The 23,535-nt window shown below is 29.2% G+C and overlaps 2 protein-coding genes and 1 long non-coding RNA gene across 3 annotated transcripts; 2 read left to right on the top strand and 1 right to left on the bottom strand.

Moving 5' to 3' along the window:
• The first annotated feature begins 5,953 nt into the window (after positions 1-5,953).
• LOC101253044 (uncharacterized) lies at positions 5,954-8,692 on the top strand. Its single transcript, XM_004232662.5, has 2 exons — positions 5,954-6,467; positions 6,906-8,692. The coding sequence occupies exons 1-2, from the start codon at positions 6,147-6,149 to the stop codon at positions 8,484-8,486; spliced, it is 1,902 nt and encodes a 633-aa protein (XP_004232710.1). The 5' UTR covers positions 5,954-6,146; the 3' UTR covers positions 8,487-8,692.
• On the bottom strand, positions 6,082-6,987 carry LOC138341824 (uncharacterized). Its single transcript, XR_011214756.1, has 2 exons — positions 6,848-6,987; positions 6,082-6,556 (listed from the first exon to the last, which is right to left on the bottom strand). It is a non-coding gene; the product is annotated as an uncharacterized lncRNA (long non-coding RNA).
• A 13,064-nt stretch (positions 8,693-21,756) lies between the features above and the next one.
• LOC101253959 (protein S40-5) lies at positions 21,757-23,002 on the top strand. The gene has a single exon (XM_004232665.5). It carries the CDS (start codon positions 22,149-22,151, stop codon positions 22,767-22,769), a length of 621 nt encoding a protein of 206 aa, XP_004232713.1. The 5' UTR covers positions 21,757-22,148; the 3' UTR covers positions 22,770-23,002.
• The last annotated feature ends 533 nt before the right edge of the window (positions 23,003-23,535 follow it).

The following is a 23,535-nucleotide window of genomic DNA, read 5'->3' as shown; positions in this document are numbered from 1 at the left end:
TTTACTGTGCAAGAGTACACATTTTGATTCAATGAGAATGGATAAGAGGCTCGTGTAATTAAGAGGATCAAGAAACTACTCGACCCCATATATTTGCGATAATCATGTTGTACATGAACCCGCTCCGTAAAATCGACTATACGATTCAATTTTTAGCAGTGTAATCAAAGATTCCAGTAACTTTAGGTAAAATCCAATGATTAAAAAAAAAAGTTGAAAAGCAAATTAGGACCCTCATATTTTTGGATGGAAATCATTTTACAAAATTTAAAAGTAAAGTAAAAATAAGTTCCTTTAATTGCAATGTCATCACTTACGTCATGGCTGCTAAAACAAATTATTTATAATGATAATATATTGAGGTTCGGACAAAGAGAAAGAGGGCCATGAATGCTGCATAGGAGTGAAGATGGGTAAATGCTACTACTACTACTTAATATGGCTATATTAATACCTAACAAAAATAACCAGACAGGTGGCTTGGAAATAAGAACATCATATTCAAGAAATAGATTGCTGTTGTTGACTTCTTTGTGTTATCAATTCTCAAGATTCTTATCTTTCGTTTTGGTTTTTGATATCCGTATTAAAATTTAATTCTTACTTTTATATTTAGAATTTATCAATCGCCAATTAGTCGTACTCTCCTTATAGGTCAAATAGCTTCCTAGAAATATTCAAAAGGATTATTTTGCTTCTTGACATAGAAAAAGTATAACTCCTGCTTGCTAATAATAATAACATAGCTCATGTTATTATAAATTTTCACTTTTAACTTCAAGACATTATATTTGCATTTCAATCCCCTAAGCTCAATGATTAAAGAAAATTGTATATAATATATTAGATGAAAATGATTTAGAATTTAAGTAGGACGGTCCCTCTTTCTGATTAGATTGATTTGATTTAGCTACTATTGGACCTTAATTATTAGTAAGTTGATATATAGTACAGATGTCACTGAAAATATCCAAAGCCTTCTGTTTAAAGTTATAGAACTAAAGTTAGCATCAAGATCAACTAAACACACCAGCAAGAACCCGTTTGGACTAACTTAAAAAAATAATTTTTAAGTTAAAAAGTAAAATTTAAATTTAAGTAATTTTTTAGTTTAAAAAAAAAGAAAGTGAGAGTCTTATTTTTTAAAGTCATTTTACACTTATTTTTAACTTTGTCAAACATTCTTAAAAGTAAAAAAAAAAAAACTTATTTTCTTCGTTCCATTTTATGTGACAATTTTCGCATTTCAAGATTTAAACAAGTGTATTTTTGACCGTAATTTTTTCATAGAATCTTTTAACATTTTGAATTATCAATTATTGTGACTTATATTACTTTGATTAGAATGTGGATGTGTATGCTATAGCAAAGTTTACATAATTGCGCTCCATAGCAAACATAAAACTGTATAATTCGCTATACATATACAATTGTATAATTCGCTGGCCTAAATTGTATAATTCGCTGGCCTATTTCGCTGCAATTGTATAATTCACTATCCTATTTCACTGCAACTGTATAATGCACAATTCTATAATTCGCGGCCTATTTCGCTGCAATATTTTTATAAAATTTGCTTTGCATACAATTGAATCAAATTAAAATGTATGTATACTACATAATTATAAGTGTATAGCAAGAAGATATATGTTTTTCTCTCGTTTTATACAAAAACATAAACACAATATATATATACTTCTGTTGTATAAAGCTAGAGAAAATTATAATTCACTGCAATTGTATAATTCTTTGGTCTTTTTCTCTTGTATAAAATTTGCGTTTGTCTACAATTGAATTGAAGTAAAATGTTTGTAAATTGTATAATTAAGTGTATAACACGAAAATATATGTTTTTACATGTGTATATACAATTTCCTCTCACTTTATACAAAACAAAAATAGAATTTATACACTTCTGTGTATAAAGGGAGAGAGGCGAGCAGAGGGAGAGTGGCGAGCGAGATTTTTGGGAGAGAGACGCCTGATAAACTTTGGCTAACGTTTGCTATGGAGGACATTTAAAACAAACCCTAGCTACTCCATTTATTTTAGGTTATTAGTTTGCTATTATATACAATTTTCCCTATTTTAAATGGGGTTGGGTTATTGGGTTAAAATAAGAAATTAGGGTTTTTTTTTTAAAAAAATTGGGTCAACTGTTTAATGGGGGTAAATTTGGTGAAATTAGTAACCGGAGGGGTAAAATTAACTTCATTTTAACAGCGAGGGTAAAATTTAGATAATAAATCAAAGTTAAGGGGTATATTTGACCCTTTTTCCTACTTTTTATGTTACAAATATATAAATTTCATTTTAAAATATTTGAAAACTCCATATGCAAATATTCGATCAAAGTTAAACTGCTTGACTCTTGAAAAATGAAATGTATCACTCTCTAACATTTTAAAAGTGCTCATAACTTCACTTCCAACTTTTTTTAGCTTCTCAAATTTAAGAATAAAATTCCTAACGTTTTTAAAGTGCTCATAACCATAACTGATTTTTTGTATCAAAAAAATTTAGAGAAATAATCCAATCTAAAGTGATTTTAAAAAGTAATTATGATATTAACAGAGTCAATCCAAGAACATACGTCAAAAGAAATTTAGAATTAGCAAAAAATAATTATTATAAGACCTATTACTCTTCTTATTTTTAATAGAAATAAAAGAAAATATCAAAGGTATTATATATCAAGAAATTAGAGACACACGCCTAATCCCTAAAGTAGATACAATTTGGGCAAACTACGGACATGAATTGCACTCCACGTGGTCCCAATATTTTGTTGTTGAATTCGAATTTGGATCATCAAATTAAATACATACATATTTCACTTGTCGCGGATAAAACTCTTTCTTCTATGATAAACATCTTCGTATTAAAATTGATCAAACTTTTCTTGTTTCTCTTTTAACTTTAGTAGTTTTATCCAAATTGTTTAATAAAGGTCCGATGGCACCATGGATACTATCCGTTCGACTTCTTAATTATATCATGAAAGAGTTAGCATAAAAACAGAAACAAGAGTTTCTCACGACTCAAATCTGAGACTTTTGATTAAGGGTGAAACACTCCCATCAGTGCATCACAGTCCATGTTGGTAGAAACAAGAGTTTCCCAAGACTCAAATCCGAGACTTCTGATTAAGGATGAAACACTCTTATCAGTGCATCACAATCCATGTTGGTAGAAAGAAGAGTTGATTAGTAGTGTCAACCTTGAAGTATTTCATCATTTTGAGATTTAACACTGTTTGCTGTCCATGTGGATGAGGTCGTTGATTTTCTTATATTATAACTATAGAACAAATCTTAATTAAGCTCAAACACACTTAATCATTACCATAATATATACAGTTTTTAAGTGTATTTACATTATTAATGACAAGCTAGTCGTATTTTGGAAGTTGGAGTTAGGTAATAAGAGGCACATAAAAATGTGAATTATCCAAAAAGAAAAAGATTAAAAAGGGCCCATCTGTCCAAGCCTATTAATATTGATGAGTTGGGCTAAAGTCATGTTAGTAAGTCTACAATCTGCAAGGAATTGAACCAGCCTATTTTTTTTCTTATTATGGTCATAATTAGATGATTTACTTTTAATTTATTTTTTCTTCATTTGATGTTTCGGCCGATAATATATTATCTACGTTTTAGACGTTTAGTTCTTGGCTTTTTAGGGTGTCAAAGTTTCACATTGATTCTGAATGAGATAATTACTCTCCTCGAATAACTTTCACTTTAAAAGTTGATATTTTATTCCATTACAAGAATTTTTTTTTTTTTTAAAAAAAATAATTTTTAGATATTATGTGATTAAAAATCAATATTTTTTTAAAAAATTTAAATGATTTTTATTATGAAAAGAGTATTACGCAGATTGCAATAGAGGTGATAACATTTGGCATAGTATTACGTCCAAATGTCATTAATTACCACACTGGTACCTTAGTCCTCTGTAGCACTTTCCGATTCGTCTCTCGTGATTAGGGTGAAGACATTAATTAACATCATAATAACAAGTTGAGTATTTTACAGGAAAAATGAAAGAAAAGATAAAATATATACATATATATACAATGATATATGTGGAAGATATACATGAATATACAATCGAAAATGTACCAAATTTTAATGACAACAAAACAAAGAGAAGCGGTGGAAGAGGTGTTTATAAGCAACTAAAATGATGGAGAATTGATAACGGTTATAGGATGCCAATTATTTTTATTTTTTATTTTATTAATAAAAACAAGTATTACTAATAAAAGGTCGAGCAATTTTATGTGCATAATTGACATACATTGCCAAATTAGTGTTATATTCACGTGATCCATTTTGGACTTACAAAAAAATTTATAAATCAAAATTATAAGTCATGAATAGAGCATATAGACTTTTGACTTTTAACTTATTTTAAAACCTTATTACCCTAAAAATAAAGGCTTAAAATCATTTTTTAACTTTTCTTCCAGGCACCTTAAAAATTGAAAAGTATTTCAAGGCAAAAAACACATAAAATTAAGCATCCAAAGGGGCACTTTTTCTCCTTTCTATTTAAGGTAAATGAAAAGAGTAGTTCTATTACGAATAATCATTTTGTTTCCTACCAACTTAAACGAATAAAATCATAAACGTTTAGCTATTTGGGGGCATGAATCATTAACTTGTAACGAGGATAATTAGCACCAACAGGAATTTGTCCTCTTTTTTTCATCAAAATTATTACTACTACAAAAAACACTCTGAATATGGAAACACTCAAACTTTAAGGTGTGTTTGGGAAAATTTTTTATAAATAATGTTTGTTCATACACTTGGTCAATATTTTTGATAAATATCTCAAATTTTCAAGTACTAATTTTTTCTAATATTGTATCAAATCTCATTATTTGGGATTTTTTAAAAGTTGAAAGTTTACCCCAAACTTTTATTTTACAAAAACACCCTCTATAATTGTTGCTTACGTTGTATTACATAATTTTTTACATTAATTTCAAACTAGTGATGAAATATTCGGTGAATGTGAAATGATAATATGATTATTGATGAATAATCGGCTCAAGATAACAAAGTCATGTATTTTGTCGACTTCACGATATATGAAATAATGCTTGTTGCACTCACTCAAAATTAACAAATTGCTCTAGTGTCATGGACACTATTTGTTATTGTTGTAAAAAAGATCCAATTGACTCGTAATACAAACTTATGGTTAGTTTTGAAAATTTTAAAACTCATGGGTATATATCATATTTTTGTAATAAACTGAAATATATTTTCCAAATACTATGGCCAAAAATATGGTAAAATTTCACCCAAATTTTCACTTAAATAGTATTTATCAAAAATATTTAAAAATCTATTATCAAACGCTAACTTATTTTATTCGCAAAATAATGGTGGACCTATTATTTTTTTGTTCTAGTCTATTGATGCATTTTATTACGCCTCAATCAATCTCTTACAACATTATGTATGTCTCCTATAAAATAGTTACTTTCTCTAGTTTAAAAGGTAAAATATTATCAAAAAAATTCAAAAGGACATATCAAAAAGAAAATTAATCAAAAGACAAATTGCTCCTGTCGAGGTGATTATTTTTTGACAAATATTAATGTCGTTTAAAAAATAGAAATTGCTAATTTATCATTAATTTTTATATTTAAGATATTATATTTATTATATTCAACGTATAATAAAATTATAACAGTGTGGATAATTATTGTTGAATAAGAGAGTATATTATTTATAATATTTCATTAGTTTCTTCTAAAAAAATAAAAAGTTATTCATACTATTAGCTTGTTTTTGGGTATCCAAAGTTAGGAAAAATCCAATTTGCGTATGAGACGAATTTGAAAAAAAACTAGACGTGCACAAAAAGTTAAGAAGAAAACTGAAACATTATGGGGTTGGCGTATGAGGACAAAAAACATCACACACCCAGTCATAGGAATTGTCAATCTTTTTATATGTTTATTAAATTCAACTCCATAAGTCCCACCACCCTCCTCTGTTTTTCTTCTCTCCCCTGTTTCACACTCATTCATAATGCAAATATACACACTTAAGTCTCAGCCACTACAATTCTACAAACTCCAAATGGGTTAAAGTTTTCTGTTGACAAAAAAAAAATAAAAAATGAAGATCACAGATGGGTTTGCTAGTTCAATTGATTGTCAGTTGACTACTGATCACCAGCTGCACCACCGCCGGAAGAAAACAAGAACTCCGGTAAAGGGTGGAAGTGGATCAGCCTCAGCCAATCAATTCTTGGTGAGTAAGTTTAATAGCCCTTCGATGGAAATGGAATGCAGAGGATTTGAGTTTTTTAATGGTGGGGCAAAGATGGGTGTTTCTGCCAGAAAGCTCGCCGCTGGCTTGTGGCATTTGGCGGCGGAGTTCGACTCGGCTGGTGGCGGTTCTGGCGGCATGAAGCGGCAGTGTGGTTCGATTCATCCGGTAAGTTTTCAGGTGTGATTGAATTAAATATTTTGTTCTTGTTTCCCACAGGTTGTTTGATTGTTGGGGGTGGGGAGGAATTGGATATTCTGCATAATTTAGCACAAGAAAATAAAACTTTTAAGCACTTATTTATAAGCCAAAGAATAAGTGATAAGTTATAAGCGCATCCGAACAGACATGTCTAGGGTATTGATCACCTAATAGTGAGGATGATCTACTAGTAATTGTGAGTTTAATTATTCACAATCAACTTACGTAAAGTAGAAAAGGGAGGAAGGTCACAGATGTTAACCATCTAGAGACAATGAAACTTGTTTCCTTTAACCATCTCGAGGAAGCCAAAACTGAAATTCTAACCATATCTAAATATGTTGTACCGTTTCAAGAAAATCCAGACTTTCTGACCATTTGCATGATTATTTTCGTTGTTGCTAGCTCCCTTGTTGGATACCAATCCCTAAATCTGTGATGGAGGGAGCTACAAAGTGGGATCCTGGCCACTTCAAAACGTCCAGAGAAGTAAATCATTCCAACAACCTTGTAAAGCTTTATGAACGTCAACGTACTGCTACTACCTCACTTGCTCCTGCTTTACAATTAGTTGAACTAATAAGAGCAAGAATTCACATTCAAGAGCTAGAAGCTGACAGGAGGCGTCTTAGAAAGAAATTCAAACACTTTGCGAGGAAGCTGAATGAAGAAAGAAGCTCATGGATGAGAAAAGAATGTCAGAAGATGCATGCTATAGTTGATCACTTAAAAGATGATTTGAGAAGAGAAAGAAGAAACTCTAAACAGTTGGATATTGTGAATTCCAAATTGCTGGTTGATCTAGCTGATTCAAAGTTATCTTCGAGACAATATATGCATGATTATGAGAACGAAAGAAAATCTCGACAGTTATTGGAGGATGTGTGCAATGAGCTAGTCAAGGAGATTGAAGAGGACAGAGCGGAAATTGAAGCATTGAAGCGTGAAAGTGCCAGACTTGAGGAGGAAGTGGAAGAAGAGAGAAAAATGCTTCAATTGGCTGAGGTTTGGCGCGAAGAACGGGTTCAAATGAAGCTGATTGATGCAAAACTACTTTTAGAAGAAAAATATTGCCTGATGAGTAATCTTATATCAGAACTTCAGAGCTTTTTGAGAGCTAACAATGTAACTGTGGGCATGACTGACTTAATTGAAGTGCAAGTGGTCAAGCAGGTTGTTGACTCATTGAACATCCAAGAAACAAAGGAGTTCTGCTCAAGCTCTCCAATATTAAATGACATATATACACTTAATGAGGGTTCTATTATATGTGAAGCGTCAAAACTGGGAACTAATACCTTCGCTGATTATAGTACTCCTTGTCGTTCCTCTGCAATTCAAATTGTTGGTACTGAGGTTAGTAAAACATGTGCTATGACCACCAGCAGCGAATGTTTGAATAGCGTTATTGATCACGACCAGAGTTGCAAAGATGAAAGTGGTAGAGAAACAGTGACCCAAGTTGAAGGTCAGTTTTCGAATTATACTGTTGGTGAAACTGAGCATTCTGTCAATTGTACTGACCGGGGCAGATATCTTTTATGTGGCAAAGTGAATCATGAGCAGAACACTGGTCAATCTGGTTCTCTGGATTTTGAGACTAGTGACATCTCCTTAGTATTACCCAAAAAACCAAAGAAGAAAGGATCATCTTTTCGCAAGCTTTGGAGATCCTCACTGTCAACTGAGGACTTCTGTAAAACAATCTCGGTCGATGATAGTGGAAGATTTTCAAATGGATCAACGTCTAATGTGGATGTTGTTTTTTCAGAGAATGTACCAGCTGAAAGAGCACTAGCCTACCAAGATTTTGTGAATCACTGCTGCTCAGGTGGCCCAAGAAATCCACACACTGCTCGAGCCATGAAAGGATGTATTGAATGGCCACGTGGAATACCGAAGCATGGTTTGAAGTCCAAGCTTTTGGAAGCTAGAATTCAGAGCCAAAAATCGCAATTGCGCAGTGTGCTTAAACACTTGAATTAGGTGGAAGGATGGCTTCAGTTTGCTGGTTTAGGTAATTGTATAAACTTCATGAATCTCACGAACTAGTAGTTGAATTCACATGGTAAAGAGCTGCTGTAACAGTTTTGTCTCTTCATTGCTGCCTCTTAAGTATTTCAATGAACTTCTAGATATCATTAAACTGTATCCACCCTAAAATTACACGAAATATGTTTTATTTTCAAAAATTATATGTGTCATTCTATCATTATCTTATTCTTCGATCGATATTATTACTGCAGTTATTTCTTGGACTTAACATCCTAGTGATGCCTTTACTAATGGAAGTAATGAAAATGATTCATTCACTGTGGATTTTGTCCCCACCCATGATTTAAGGGTGGGGGCACAAAAGATATCCATGTTGTAATAGTATATCTTCTTGTAGACTGCTGAGATGATTCACCAGCACAATGATGTGTGGCTGGATGCTGATTGTTTTTTACCTTTTTTTCTTGCTTCTGTTTGCATCATTTTCTGGTGACACCCATGCCCCAATCTTTCATGTCTCAGATTACTTGAATTTAGCATATCATTTATTTACAATCCAGGTGGGACACTCTTCAGTACCTACTGCGGAATTGCTGAGTCAGAAGAAAAAGAAAAAATTACTCTCTTTATCTCAATTTATGTAACATCGAGATACAACCAAACAGTATATTTGTGATTTATAGTACTTTTTACGTAATTCATTTTTATAAAATGAAAGATTCCATGAGCAATATTTTTATCAAAATTTAAACTATTTGACTTTCTAAAAATAAAATATATCGCATAAAAAGTAGTATATAGCAACTACATTACTATCCTTTTGTCAATCTTTTAAACCTCCTCATCACGAAAACCGTGAAATCCATAGTTAACTGGGATTTTTCAGTTGATACTTGAAGGGTAGTGTTTGGAAAATTTTCAGTGTGGACTTAACATTTACTTGAATATTTGGTTTTATGAAATGTGCTGAACAATTATAGTTGGTGGAAGTGAGTTGGGCCTCTTGTAGGTTGAAGTTCATGTTGGGCCATAATCCATGGTGGGCGTGACTTGGGCCTAGTATGACGATGGAGGTGGAGCGGAAAACTTAGCCTAACCAACTACAGGTGGCTCATGGATCTGGTCTTCTCGAACAATTCGAGGTTTGAAATGAAAGTAATTTTTAAGAACCAAGAATAAAATCATATTAGAAGGCTCAAACATGTCAAGAAACTAGAATGTGGACGGTCTGGATCGAGCCCCAACAAAGCAAGACAATTAGTTATGAATTCGAACCTAGATTCTCTAATTTATCATAACCAGAATGAAATTTGAATAGAACTATATATGTGTTTACGATAAATTTTAAACATATGGAAAATAAATAAACCATACAAATAAAATATGAAGAAACGTAAATTTTTTTTATTAAGATAGCGGGTACAATTCTGTTGATCCATCAATTCTACTCTCCTAGGATTTATCCATTGATTCGAGGGCCGAGTATTTCTCGAACTAGGACGATGCCACATATTTCACGAACTAGGATCATTTAGATTTGACTTCTCTTTATGAACAAACCATCATTGTGGAGCATTCGAGATCTTAATTTTTTTATGAAATTTTCAAGATGCCTTTTAAGAAATTTTAATAACTTTTTTACAGACATACATTAGGGTTTAGGATTGAGAAGCTTCAAATAATCGTTATCTGAGTTGAACACAATGTGTAGAGTCCTAACTTGAGTAGAATGCATCTTGTAGAGTCCTATACAATATGATAGAGATACAAACACACATTCGATGAAACATCAAATCAATTAACAGACATACAAGCTAAGGATTAAATTACTTTCTAAAAAGTCTAGAATGATTGCAGTGCAAAAGCTATTATTAACCTAAAATGTGGTCAAAAGTATTTCGATTTGTAGCAGAACAATGTGATTAACAGAATATACCAAAAATAGTAAAATAAAAAATAAAAAAAATATAGTGGCAATTATTATAAAAAATTAAAATAAAATATATAAGTCTAGCTAATCCAGGAGGGGCTACATTATGCCTTTACGTAAGTACTGTTTAATCGTACTATATTAGGCAAACACATTTAACTTGATCTAAACCCTTACCTAATCATAGAAAGGGACTTAACACTAGCTTCGTCTCTAACCCCTAGCCACCTAAGTTAATTATTATCCAAAGTATTTCTACTCGATAATTTTTTATCTAAAATAATTAACTACATTATATTTGATTAATAAAGTGAGAATACGTAGTTACTGAGTTTCAATACTGTAATCGTTGCTACAATTACAAATATAATTTATTTCATTGTATTAATTATTATTTTGTCTATCTTTCATGCATTTCATCAAAGAAAAAAAGACTTTTCATAAAATTATGCATATATTGTTGTTATGGTAATGCAATTGGGTGTTCATTTCGATCAAACTTCAATTTAATATATTAAATGATTCACTGTCCAAATTGGAGGTAGTTATTTGCAACTTGTTCAGACAATGGCATACCAAAATTACGTTTTCAATACTACTAATTAACTAAAATAGAAATTTATTAAAGTTTATTAAAAAAAAAAGGGGAAGAATAATTAGGTAAATGTCTTAAATGCAAATTCAATGGTGGAGCTTAAAAGAAGGCATGCAGCCTGACGTACAGAGTGATTATATTCTCAATAAAGTAGCATTACTTTTTAATCTTTTTTCGGATTTGCAAAGGGATAATATTCTCTCTAATTTAATTTATTTATTCTTATTAAGGTTTATATATGAAGTGGACATTGTCGTATGATTAATAATTAATCTAAATGGAATCTTTGAACCTGCCATTACCTTTTATTAATTAATTGTTTATGCTGTCAATTCAAATATCTTCTATAGTTTAGTATTTATATAACTATATTATTCATATTCATCAACTAATGCGGCTAAGAAACACAATTTGAACCGTCTATAATATCTATTTTTATAATCATGAGAAGAGACAATTTCAGTAACTATTCTAGGATATTTTAGGATCCGTTTGGTCACAAGTATATTTGGGAAAAAACTTAAGAAATAATGTTTGATCATATAATTTTTCATTATTATAGTACTATTTATTAAATATATTTAGTTCTCTAATATTAGAAAAAACTGCTAATTCAATTAACTATTGAAGTTGATTAAATTCGATTAGACCAATTCAATAATTTTATATAAAATTTATTAATCAAAATTTACATAATTTAAAATGCAGAAAATATTTAACCCCAGGTATATATATATATATTGTTAACAAAGTGGAAATGGGGTCGAGGAAACTTGTCATTCATCCAAAGGGAAAGTACAGCCTAGCATTCATGTCATGGAACAATCACTTATGCAAAGAGGATAGGGGAATAAGAGTAGATCAGATTCAAAATTTAAAAAATAATTTATATTTTTTAGGTTTTACGACGAGATAAGTTATTAAATTTATTATAAATAACTTATAAAATATTAAGTAAAATTTTTAATATGCATAAATATCTAAATAAAAATTACTGAATTATATTTCAATATTATAGATCCGTTCCTAAAGTAAAACGTGCTAAAACTGCATATGCATACACAAGCCAACTTGATCGGGCACAAGTAGATCCGGTATCTCCAGTTGATTTTGTAATTTTTTAAAAATAAAATAAGATCCACTCTACAAATCTATTTATAATAGCTTAATTGTTATAAAATGTCTATTTATAATAGTATTTAACATTTTTTTTTGTAATTGTCAGTTAATTTTATGATAATTAACTAATATTGTTAAAGACTTTAACAATTATTTTAGCAGTTGGCTTCTCTGCAAATGTTGAATTGGTGTGTGATTATTTGTTTTGATGAATTTTGAATTGTTGTTCCTGTTGTTCGATCACGCTTGAAAAGACTTGTAATATAGCTAGGACAAAATTGAAGGCGAAGCAGGTGGTTGGGCATGCAAAACAATTGATCATGAGTTAGAGATTTGAGCCCACCTATATATAGTGCCAGCCTACTTGTTACAATTTAATTTATCTACTCTACTGTGTTGGATAAATATCCATTTCCTCTTTATCTCATCTTCACCTTGTTTTGGCTAAACATCACATTATTTGATTCCGACTACTCATTTACCTTTTTTTATTCGAGTCTACGGCCTTAAAGGTATAAAATATTAACAAAAATTTTAAAACGGAATATAAAATTTTATACTAATCGCTAAAACAACATCGATTTTCTCCGCCGAAAAAAGCAAAATCACTACTACGGCAGCAATTAACATTTTTTAAAAATAAAAAAATTTCAAGAAAATCTGCCTAAAAAATATTTTCTTTTTTAAAATGAAAATCGTTGCCTAGGAAGCGATTTTCTTGAATTTTTTTGTTTTTTATTAAAAAATGAAATCGGTGCTTAGGCAGCGATTTTCTTGAAAATATTTTTTTATATCAAAAATTACATTTTGCAAAAATCGTTGTAGTAGCAACGATTTTGCTTTTTTCAGCGGAGGAAATCGCTGTTATTTCAGCGACTTTACCATTTTAATTAATATAAAATTTTATATATCGTTTTAAAATTTTTATTAATATTTTATATTTTTTAAGCTCCAGACTCTCTTTGCTCTCGTATTTATTTATTTATTTATTTTCCCCTTACAATACATTTCATGTATAAAGTTTTGAAATTCAATAAAGACGCTTTTATATTCTAAAATTTAAACCCTAAATTTTTAGTCAAAAACAATAAGTTTAAAACATCTAATATCACCGAGCCTTGAGATTTTATTTCTCAGAACAAACAGTAGGCAGGTATAGGGCTATATAAGTTGGTGGTAGACCATATCACTGTACCAATATTACTCTTTGCCAATCGCGCAAACTCGGGGTATATATTATAGATTCGGGACGGAAGTGTAACTATTGTTAGGAACGGAGTCATAAATTGAAGTTGATCAATTCTAAATTTTCTTATAGAAATGATTAGGTTTTGTTTTTCTTCGTGCAACCTAAGAATAACTCATGTGTTATTATGTTTAAAAAAATTTAATTGATTCGCTATATAGGATATCTGAAAAAGAATATTTGTTTTTTAAAAAATTCTATAATTTTATTAAATTATTTTTGTTCAAGATTAATATATAATATATATATTCTACTTACCATTAATATAAAACCAATAAATTAAATAATATTTTTTTATTTCATAAAAATTTAACTCAAATTAAAAATTAGACAGATTAAATTAAAACAAAAAAAATTATAATTAGTCGAACAAATCTACTAAAAAGTTGCAACAAACCAATGTGCGCATAATTTATTTATTTTCATATTTAATTTTGTATGGAATCAATAAGAAGAATCCGATAAAAGAGATTGCCCACACGCTTCGGTAAAGCGCGTGTCCGTAGTCTCGTAGATTCTAGAATCAGAGAGGCACACGGGAATTGGCTGGACTCACTGACACTCTGACAAACCCCTGAAATATGCTCATATAATTACAAAAAACCCTTCAGCAAAATTATAAATATAAATATGCCCCTCTTAATTTTTAATTATTTAGACTAGTACAATAAATCTCTTAAATTAATAAGCAATTCCAACTTTTCACACCTAAAATAGAACATGAACCATCCAACCTTAGTACAATCATTTCATGTCTAGATCTCCTTTATATCAAATAAAATAATAATAGCCATCAAATAATATCAATAAAGATATGCTTAATTTGTATTTAATATATACAAAGTACTAATTAATTTTAACTGAAAAGACAGCAATGTCTCCTTGGTCGATGAACAAGTTGACTGTTTAGCGCTTTCTTTAATTTCCAATTATACAATAATAGTTACTATGAAAAGTGGATCTTACACCATGTTTCATTATATATGAAAAAATAATCGTGATTGATAAATATAAGATAGAATTTTCACAATATCATAAAGTGATAACATATTTTCTTTAAATAAAAGATGGATTGACTTATATAGTCATCAGTTTCAAATATTGTATGCCATATTAGCAAAATCAAATTAATTTTTAAATATTTGATGTTTTAGAATAATAACAAGTCTTTTATTTTATTTTCAAGTCTACCATTCACATGATTCAATTAGTAGAGTGTTAATTAAGTAATTAAGATTATTTTTTCTTTTTTAAAAAACGAAAAAAAAATAGTTAGACAAATACTCATGTAATGATGTTCATTTTTCTTATATATATATATATAATCACATGGGAATCACTACTAGCTAGAGAGCTACAACAGCATTTCATGAGATTCTGTGCAAAAAATGCCAACCAAAATGTTGTCTTTCTGTCTCTATTATATTAGATTATATATATATATATTCATAAATCACATAGAAAATTGACAAAACGAAACATCCTTAGTTGGAATCGTCTTATTAATTGTTTATCTCAGTAGCTTAGTTGGTTAATTAATTTTCTATTTTAATAGCTTAGTTGGTACCATACTTGTGGGGGTTCGATTTTTCAATATTATAATTCTCTTTTTTATCTTCAATTTGAAGAAAAAAAATTTAAGTTTTACTTATTTTTAAGTTGTGATATTAAAATCGAATATATGGTTAATTAGTATATTTTTTTACTATGTTTTTCTTTCTTTCTGGAAGAAAAAAAAAAAGAAATAGAAAGATTTTCCAAAATTTCACGGCCTTCAGTAATAGAGCTAACGTTTTCGTTAAAAAATTTAAAAATACAAAAATGCAAGTCCATTAGAAAATTTAAAATATAAAATTGACATATTTTGTATGTGTATGCATGATATATCATCATATATATAATTTTTGAGTAAATAAAATTTGAATAAACTTCTTGTCCCGACCTGGAGAAATAGAAGTATTGTGGATGGAAAAGATGCACAACTCGATTATTATTATTGTCCATCACTTAGATATATTATTTTAATCTAATAAAAAATCATCCAATCGGGCTCTTAATTAAATTACAATCATTGTTTATTTTTCATTGGTCAATCCCATATAAAAGAGATAAATAAATTGTTTAGAACTTAGTTCATGTGCTTTATTCTTAGAACAGATAGACCATCAATTTCCATATTTGAAAAAAATGGTCCAAAATTCGTAGTCACGAGAGAATTTGTTGAAGCATAAATAACAAATGTCCAACGCAATGGATGATGTTAAATAAAAGAGAAAACCATGAAAGTGAAAAACTAAACAAAAGCAGAATATTTTGTGAAATCCACATCGACTTCATGTCAGGTTATAAAAACCAACAAATTCTGAACACCATTCATCTAATGTTGCTTTAAAATAATGCCTCTTTTAAAAGAGACCACGTGGAAAATAATTCATTAATTCAATCCAAGGGTGATTAAGGTTGCATTAATATCCAAAAATTTTAGTTTATGGAGTTACTTATTCTCTCCTGAATATATTATTTATAGTATATATTAAGAGTATTTTTCATATAATAGCTAAAACTCTGTATAGATATAATATTTAGGTCCAAGTCAATCTTAAAAGTTAGCTCATGGGATAGGTTTGTCTAATTCCGTATTAAGAGATCAATTTCTTATTGTTCTACTAACATGACACCTCTTAATTCTCCTCGCACACTCAGACCTTAACTGGAGCATAGACACTTATAATGGAGATCCAACATCAGTGAACAACAAATTAAATGTGTCTGACTCTAATACATGTAAAGATATAGTATCTGAGCTTAACTCAACCCAAAAACTAGCTCATGAAATGTTTGTTAAGTCCATATAAGGAGATTAATTTCTCATGACGTGAGACTTCTTAACAAACTCTAACTTTGTTCTTTGTTGAAAATTAACAAGAATGCAAAAGGATTTCTCCTGATTTTCAACCATAATTAAAATTAATTTTCTTTTAAAAAATTCTCTCTCTATATATGTGTGTGTGTGAAGAATTTGTCCTGATTCTCTACCACAATTAAAATTAATTTTCTTTGGTGTACAAGAACTATTTCATCATATATATATAATAGAAGATTTTTACGCAACATAATAGTATTCATAGTGTAATCATTAAAAAAAAAATATTTAGCATCCCCATTATAGTCACTGAAAAACTCTTATTTAGGAGGAGATTGTTAATTTCCATGTCGTTTTTACATTAGTTTTCCTACATGTAAACCGATAGACCAAATCAGATTCTTATAAATATTTTAGTATACTTTTCTTCGTTTAATTTATCTTCATTCAAAATATATACTAATTATTAATTTTACATGATCATGTTATGTGTATTATTTCAATTCCAAACACCAAAGTCAGACAACTTTTATTTTAAAAGTTATAATATATATGAAAAAGAAAATTATACGAAGCATATTGGTGAGAAATTATTTTTTTACACTCTAGATGAAATTTTCGAGTTAGATACTTCAATGCACGCACACACAAGGGACAATTTGTTATGAACTTTAGAACTGAAGAGGTTATAAAAAAATGAAATGATGGGTGACTTGAAAAAGCACAATAAATCAAATCTACCATGTAAAAAAAAAGGGTCCATTTTAGCACTATGAACAGTGTACAGCCCAACCCCAGCATAGGATACTTTTGTCAAAGCCTAGCACCATCAACTTGGTATTTTGAGGTACAGTAAAAAAAAATTAAAAATTGGGTCCACCCGCCACCCACTTAGCTGAACCCAACAGGTTCATGTGGGTCTAGACAAGTACTACTTTTGATGATGTTCAATCACTTTGAGCTAGGCTTTCAAAAATCTTATGAGTGAGAGAATACTATACATATACAATTATTTGTCGAAAAATGATATATCGAAGATATAAAAATTATTCGTATGTATCAACAGTAGTGTGTAAACTTATTTGTGTAACAGATCAAGAATTTGAAGACACAAGAAGACTTTTAAGTGTAGAATGAATTGATATACTTAAAGATGATAAAGTTTGAATAAAATTAAATGCAAAAGAACCTATTTACGTTGATAGAAGATTTATTTTAAAATGTTATCGTATGATTTCAATTAGTGTAGCCACAAACATAGACGTTAAAAGTTCTTTTGGATTGCAAATTTCAATTCTTGAATATGTTATCTTTCATTATTCGAATCTCATTATTAAAAAATTCCTTACTTCTTCATGTTTAAAATCATGAAAGTAATTATATTATTTTAAAAAGCAAAAAATATATTAATCCAAGTCTATGTTAGCACACATATTACGAAAAAGATTAATATTTTCTTTAAATTTATATTTTAGATCAGCCTCTTCTTGCCACCAATTCCATTAGTTAACAGTAAGATCAACTATAAAAACATTATTTGAAGAAAGATGTTAACTGATAACTACCTCAAATGATCAATTGATTAATTAAGAAGAAATTAAGCTCTTAAAAAAACTTTTTTTTTTAACAAATTAGGTGGCCCTATATGTTATTAGTGTTGGATGATAATGATGATAACGTTTTTGTTTATTTCTTAAAAGACAATTTCTTTGTGGGGTTTCATTTTGCGTCCTCTATTGTATATATATCCAAACACTTCTCAACCGTTCAAGGTGCTCTTTAGACTTTATTATATAAGTTGTGAACCATTTGCCATTATGCATTCGGTTCCTTCGTTTATTTTAAATATCAAAATAAAGATGAGTTTTATTTTTACTTTTAGCATTCAGAATTATTTGTCATTATTTTTAGAGATAAATTATAAAAATTTTGACTAACATTTTAAGATGTATTTTTTTCATTATATTAATATGCTGAAAAAATTGTAATTTATAGTACTTTTCATGTAGTTTTAGAATATTTAATTTCTTTTTTTTAAAAAAATATCAAATTAATGTGATCTAATTTACTTTTGAAAATTAGTTAAATTGACTTTCGATAAGCGTAATGTGACAAACGGTTTCGGACGGAGGGAGTAAATTGATGGTTCATCGTCTTGGTATTTGGTTCAGAAATCAAAGAGTCCAAATTTAGGGAAATCTTATCATACTTGAGGACAAAATTTAATTTCTTGAAAGTGAAATGTACAAGACTTTTTTATGTTTTGCTTACAACTTCTCACTAAATGAATGACATAACTTGTCCCAATATTATTGTCGTTTAAAAAAAAAATATTAAAAGTTATTAAAAAACTTTCAATATACAATTTGGGTTTAGTAACAAAATAGACACTTGAATCTAGATAAACAACACTAAAAGAGTCTTAAGTATTCGTCAAAAAGTCATTGGGTCAATAAGATCATTTGTTCACTAGGTGCTATATATAAATTTTGTATAAATGCCTCTTAATTTCAACATAAATATATATATTTCGTAACAAAGTTAGTGGGTGCTCGAGCACCCGATGAGCTCCATGTATTTAATTGATAATGTTTATTATTAGAAGCAATTAATTTAATATTATTATATTAATGTCAATAACATCTTTAATTATATTTATAGGAAAAAATTGATTTAAAATAATTATATTAATTATTATCACTATATGTAATATAATATAACATCACATATATTATTACCGCTAAAAATGACTCGCTGCAAAAAAATTTATTGGTTGTAGTGATGCTATATACAAAATGCAGAAAAGGATATAGTAGTATGTACTTTATAAGTTAGGTAGGACGATAAAGAACTTATTTAAAAAGGTTAAAATTATTATATATAAATTTGAATGCACCTCAAACAAATTAAATATGACGTAAAGAACTTATATACGTAACAAAATTTAATGCACAGGCAAAATAATTGTAGATTAGAACATCAAATCAATCACATTACTCTCGTACAATAATTTGCCCCCAAGATAATTAAACACATCTTAAATGATTAGAAAAGGCAGCCAGGTCGATGATGACAATGAACCTGTTTGGATTGTTTTAAAAGTTAATTAAATTTATTTTTAAGTTATTTTAATTTATCAAAATATTTGACAACGTTAAATGTAACTTAAGATAAATTTAAAATTACCTTTAAAAAGGTTAAAAATCAGATATGGTGTCTCCACGAATATTTTCGAGCTCTTGCTCTAATTTGTTTAAACATGAAGTTAAATAATAAAGGATTATTGTGTTTGATTTCTACTACATTTGTGGACATACTATATATATATTGACAATGTAACAATTTTTTATTATTGAAATAATAACAAATTAAGGAATAATCAGATGTAAAATAACTCTTTCGGTATAACTTGTTTCCATATTTAGTAGTACTCTCGCTCTTTCAAAATAACAAAGGATTTCAAAGTACAAAAATTTGAATCTTATTATTTTTAAGATATCAGAAATTAGATGAAAAGTTCCGCTCCAAAATTGACTTTTAATATAAAAATAATTTTTTTAATGATTCAAAATTTTTTATGGTAAATCAAATCTTTTGTTCTCAAACAAAAATATATCACGTATAATACATTAAAATGGGGAATGTATACATAATAACGAGCAACAAATGAATGCCTGGGTAAAAGTTCATCCACACTCAATCCATATTTACTCCAGAATAATAAATCATAAACATGTTAAATTAATGTTGAATAAATAAAAATGAACGAAAAAAGTCAAATAAGAGTGACAAATACCCCTTCTGAGTTATCAAAAGAGTTATCTTGACATAGTTATCAAACTTATTAATTATCACTAATCAATGCCCTTAAAAATATTTGCAATGTACACCAAATTTGGTATTATTGCACTAGTGCCTCATTAATGTATCCTCTATGAATTAGGTGGCACAAGTACTACCTTAGGAACTCTAGACATGAAGAAAATTAAACCAAACATAATATAATCCAGAAATGTACTTACTAGCAAACGGATAATTCTTGTGTCCCTTTTTATTTGTTCACTTTTGAATTAATACATCTATTAAGAAAATGACAGATAATTTCTCTATCTCTTTTTATTTATCTACTTTTGAATTGACATACCTATTAAAAAAATAATTAATAACATAGTGTGTTTATCATTTTATCCCTATTAATTATGAAGTGAATGAAAAGTTCTACATTTTTTAAAGTAATTAGTCATTTAATTGTGGATATAATAGGTTAAAAAGTTATTTTTTCTTATTTTATCAAAATAAATAAATAATTAAGAATAACTATAAAAGAAAAAATAGACAAATAATTAAGGACGAAGAGGGTATTAATTATCCAAAATCTTCGTCTTAAAATAAACAGATGTGACCTTTTTAGTGTTAAGGTAAAACATAAACTTTTTCATTTGACATTTGCAAAACGTGAACTTTATTTTTTACTTTTACTGCAAAGTTTTTAGCACTGACAATCAGAATCCAACACTCTCAAATACTCATTAATCATTCCAATCTGACAAGACACTTTTTCTTCAAGTAATTGGCACGTGTACTCCACTCTCCTTCTTATGCGCGTTTATGTCAACACTCCCACAATCAATTCAGCCAATATTTTATTTTGCTCAATTTTTAAAAAAATTGTATAAATAATGATTATAACTTTATGTCATCGTGTCATTTTGGTATGTTATTTTTAATATTTCTACAAAATTACTTTTAAATTTTATTTTGAATCATCCTATTTGAGTTTATTAGTTTATCTTCTTCACCTAAATGATTGATCTTACGAAGATAAAACGGGCGATAGACCTAAAGTGACAAATCTATTCATTTGGGCACTATATTCATAAACTATTTTTATTTATTTCATTAGGATAAATATTCGATAGAATACTCAATCATTAATATTTTTAATTAAATACTAAACAATTCCTTAAGTAATTATACCCTATAGGCTATAGGTGAACTTTTGATAAGCTTTAATAGGTACTTTTTCTATCTTATTTCAAGTGATAACTCTTTTTTTTAGAGTAAAAATAATGACACTTTTTTTATTTTTTAATTAAATATTCTAGACATATTCTAGGCCATAATTTGAAATAAATTTTTTTCTTAAATTATGAAGATACTCCAAATAATTCACCTCACAAAATTAAATTTTCACAGTTCTGCAATTTTTAACACAATAAAATTACAATCTTTACAAATGACATAAGAACATGATAAATAAATATAGAAATTCATATATATAAAAGTGGTAGGAGAATAGATGATTTTATGCACAATCTTTCTCTTCTTATTAATTAATTTTTATTAGTTAAATCGAAATCAAAGCAAATAATAATAATAAAAAAAAGCTTCTAATTGTTCCGAAATTAGTCGAACATCATATAACATAATTTAATATTTTTAAACAAATTAGTCTAACCTGCTATGACAAAATAAAATAGATTAGGTAAAAAACTTAAAATTCGTATATTCTTTCTTTTTGGTTTTAAGTTTCGTGCTCATCATAATATCAATTCTCTCCATACACTTTTTGTCATTATTAATTCATTGATGAAATGCAGACAAAATGAACTCCACATTCACATGAAATGTAAACCAATTTTCTCAATTTCCCAATCATATCTCTATTATATATACTCTTCCTTCCTTCCAACTTGTGTCTCCGTTAATTATAGCCCTTTTTTTTTTCCACCATGGAGCTATAACATTAAATCACAATAATACATCCATTTTATTTTATTTTTCTAAAAAAATTGGGTCGCCGGAAAATCAAGATTCCGGTAACCCATAGTAATTATTTTGTTTATACATAGAAATTTTTTCTTTTCTGTCGCCTGGAGATTAAAAAAAGGTGATGATAAATGGCAAAGGGTCGGAAACTGGCCACGAGTCGCAGTGAAATGTTATTAGGAAACTACCCAAGCTATAGAAATGGAACTGCAACAGTCAACGGTTCCTCCGAACTAGGAGAAGATGATGTCTGGGCAACGGTTGATGACATGGATGATCACGATTCAAGGGGCGAGTGGAGTCCACGCGCCGCCGCTGAGGGTAACAACGGATACGTGAACCGTAAGGTCCAACAATCCGACCACCACCACCACAGCCACCGCGGGCGCCAGGTTGGGGGCTTGTCATTGGCTTTCGATGATTCAGGTAAAACGGCATCTCCTCGAATCTTGCACCAGTTTCGCGGACAAGACGCGCCATCCCCACGTGTGGCACACATGGCCACGTCAGCACCTGTGAATGTCCCTGATTGGTCTAAAATATACCGAGTTAACTCGGTTGAATCGTTGCATGACTCGGACGATGGTGTTGATGATCATGACTCGGAGATGGTTCCGCCGCATGAATACATTGCTCGGAGCCGGAACTCGAACGCTCACTCGGTGTTTGAAGGTGTGGGCCGTACGTTAAAGGGTCGGGACTTGAGCCGGGTCCGAGATGCTGTGTGGAGCCAGACCGGGTTCGATGGCTGAGTTCATCAATCGAACTATCTATCGTTTTGTTAGATTAAAAGATTTTATAACTATTTTAGCTGTTTGGAGAATTAAAAAAGCAATTGATGATAATTATTTTTTTGCTAGATAAATTTTTGGTCTTGGGCAATTATTAAGGTTGAATGAATGCAAAGTCAGTGAATCAACCAGCTCCTACAGAGCCTAAGTTTAATTTTTTTTTCTATTAATATATTTTCACATATTTTTGAGTATGTACTTTTACTATGGTGGATTTTAGCAAAATGTTCTTTTGTCATTTTCAGTTATCAATAATGGTGAAATTTTGGGTGCTAAGAATGTAGTCCCACTAAATAGTGTCTAAATAAAACTAGTACAGTCAGTAGTCCCACAAGATTGTTGCAATCGTCTATGGAACTATTTAACTATGAAAAATTCTTTTATAATTATCATCTATTAATTTTTTTATATATATAAAATTGATGTAAATTTTGTAGACATTCCATTAAATAAGATTGTACTAACATGTTATTACTCCTTTTGTTCACATTTATTTGTCATGTGTTTTTCAAAAATTAATTTGATTAATTTTTAAAATTAAATTAAATTATATTAATTTAATATTTTAGACAAAAAATTTAGAAATTAAAAAACTATATGAAAAGTATTATAAATTGCAAAATATGATGAAAAAAATACATCTTAAAATGTTAGTCAAAATTTTTATAATTTAACTATAAAAATAAAAATCATGAAAAACAATAGTGGATTGAGGAAAGATCATTAT

The sequence above is a fragment of the Solanum lycopersicum genome, chromosome 2, assembly GCF_036512215.1.
Source record: "Solanum lycopersicum chromosome 2, SLM_r2.1".
Lineage (NCBI taxonomy): Eukaryota > Viridiplantae > Streptophyta > Magnoliopsida > Solanales > Solanaceae > Solanum > Solanum lycopersicum.
The sequence above is the reverse complement of the archived record's forward strand: the minus strand, read 5'-3'. Positions and strand labels throughout refer to the sequence as shown.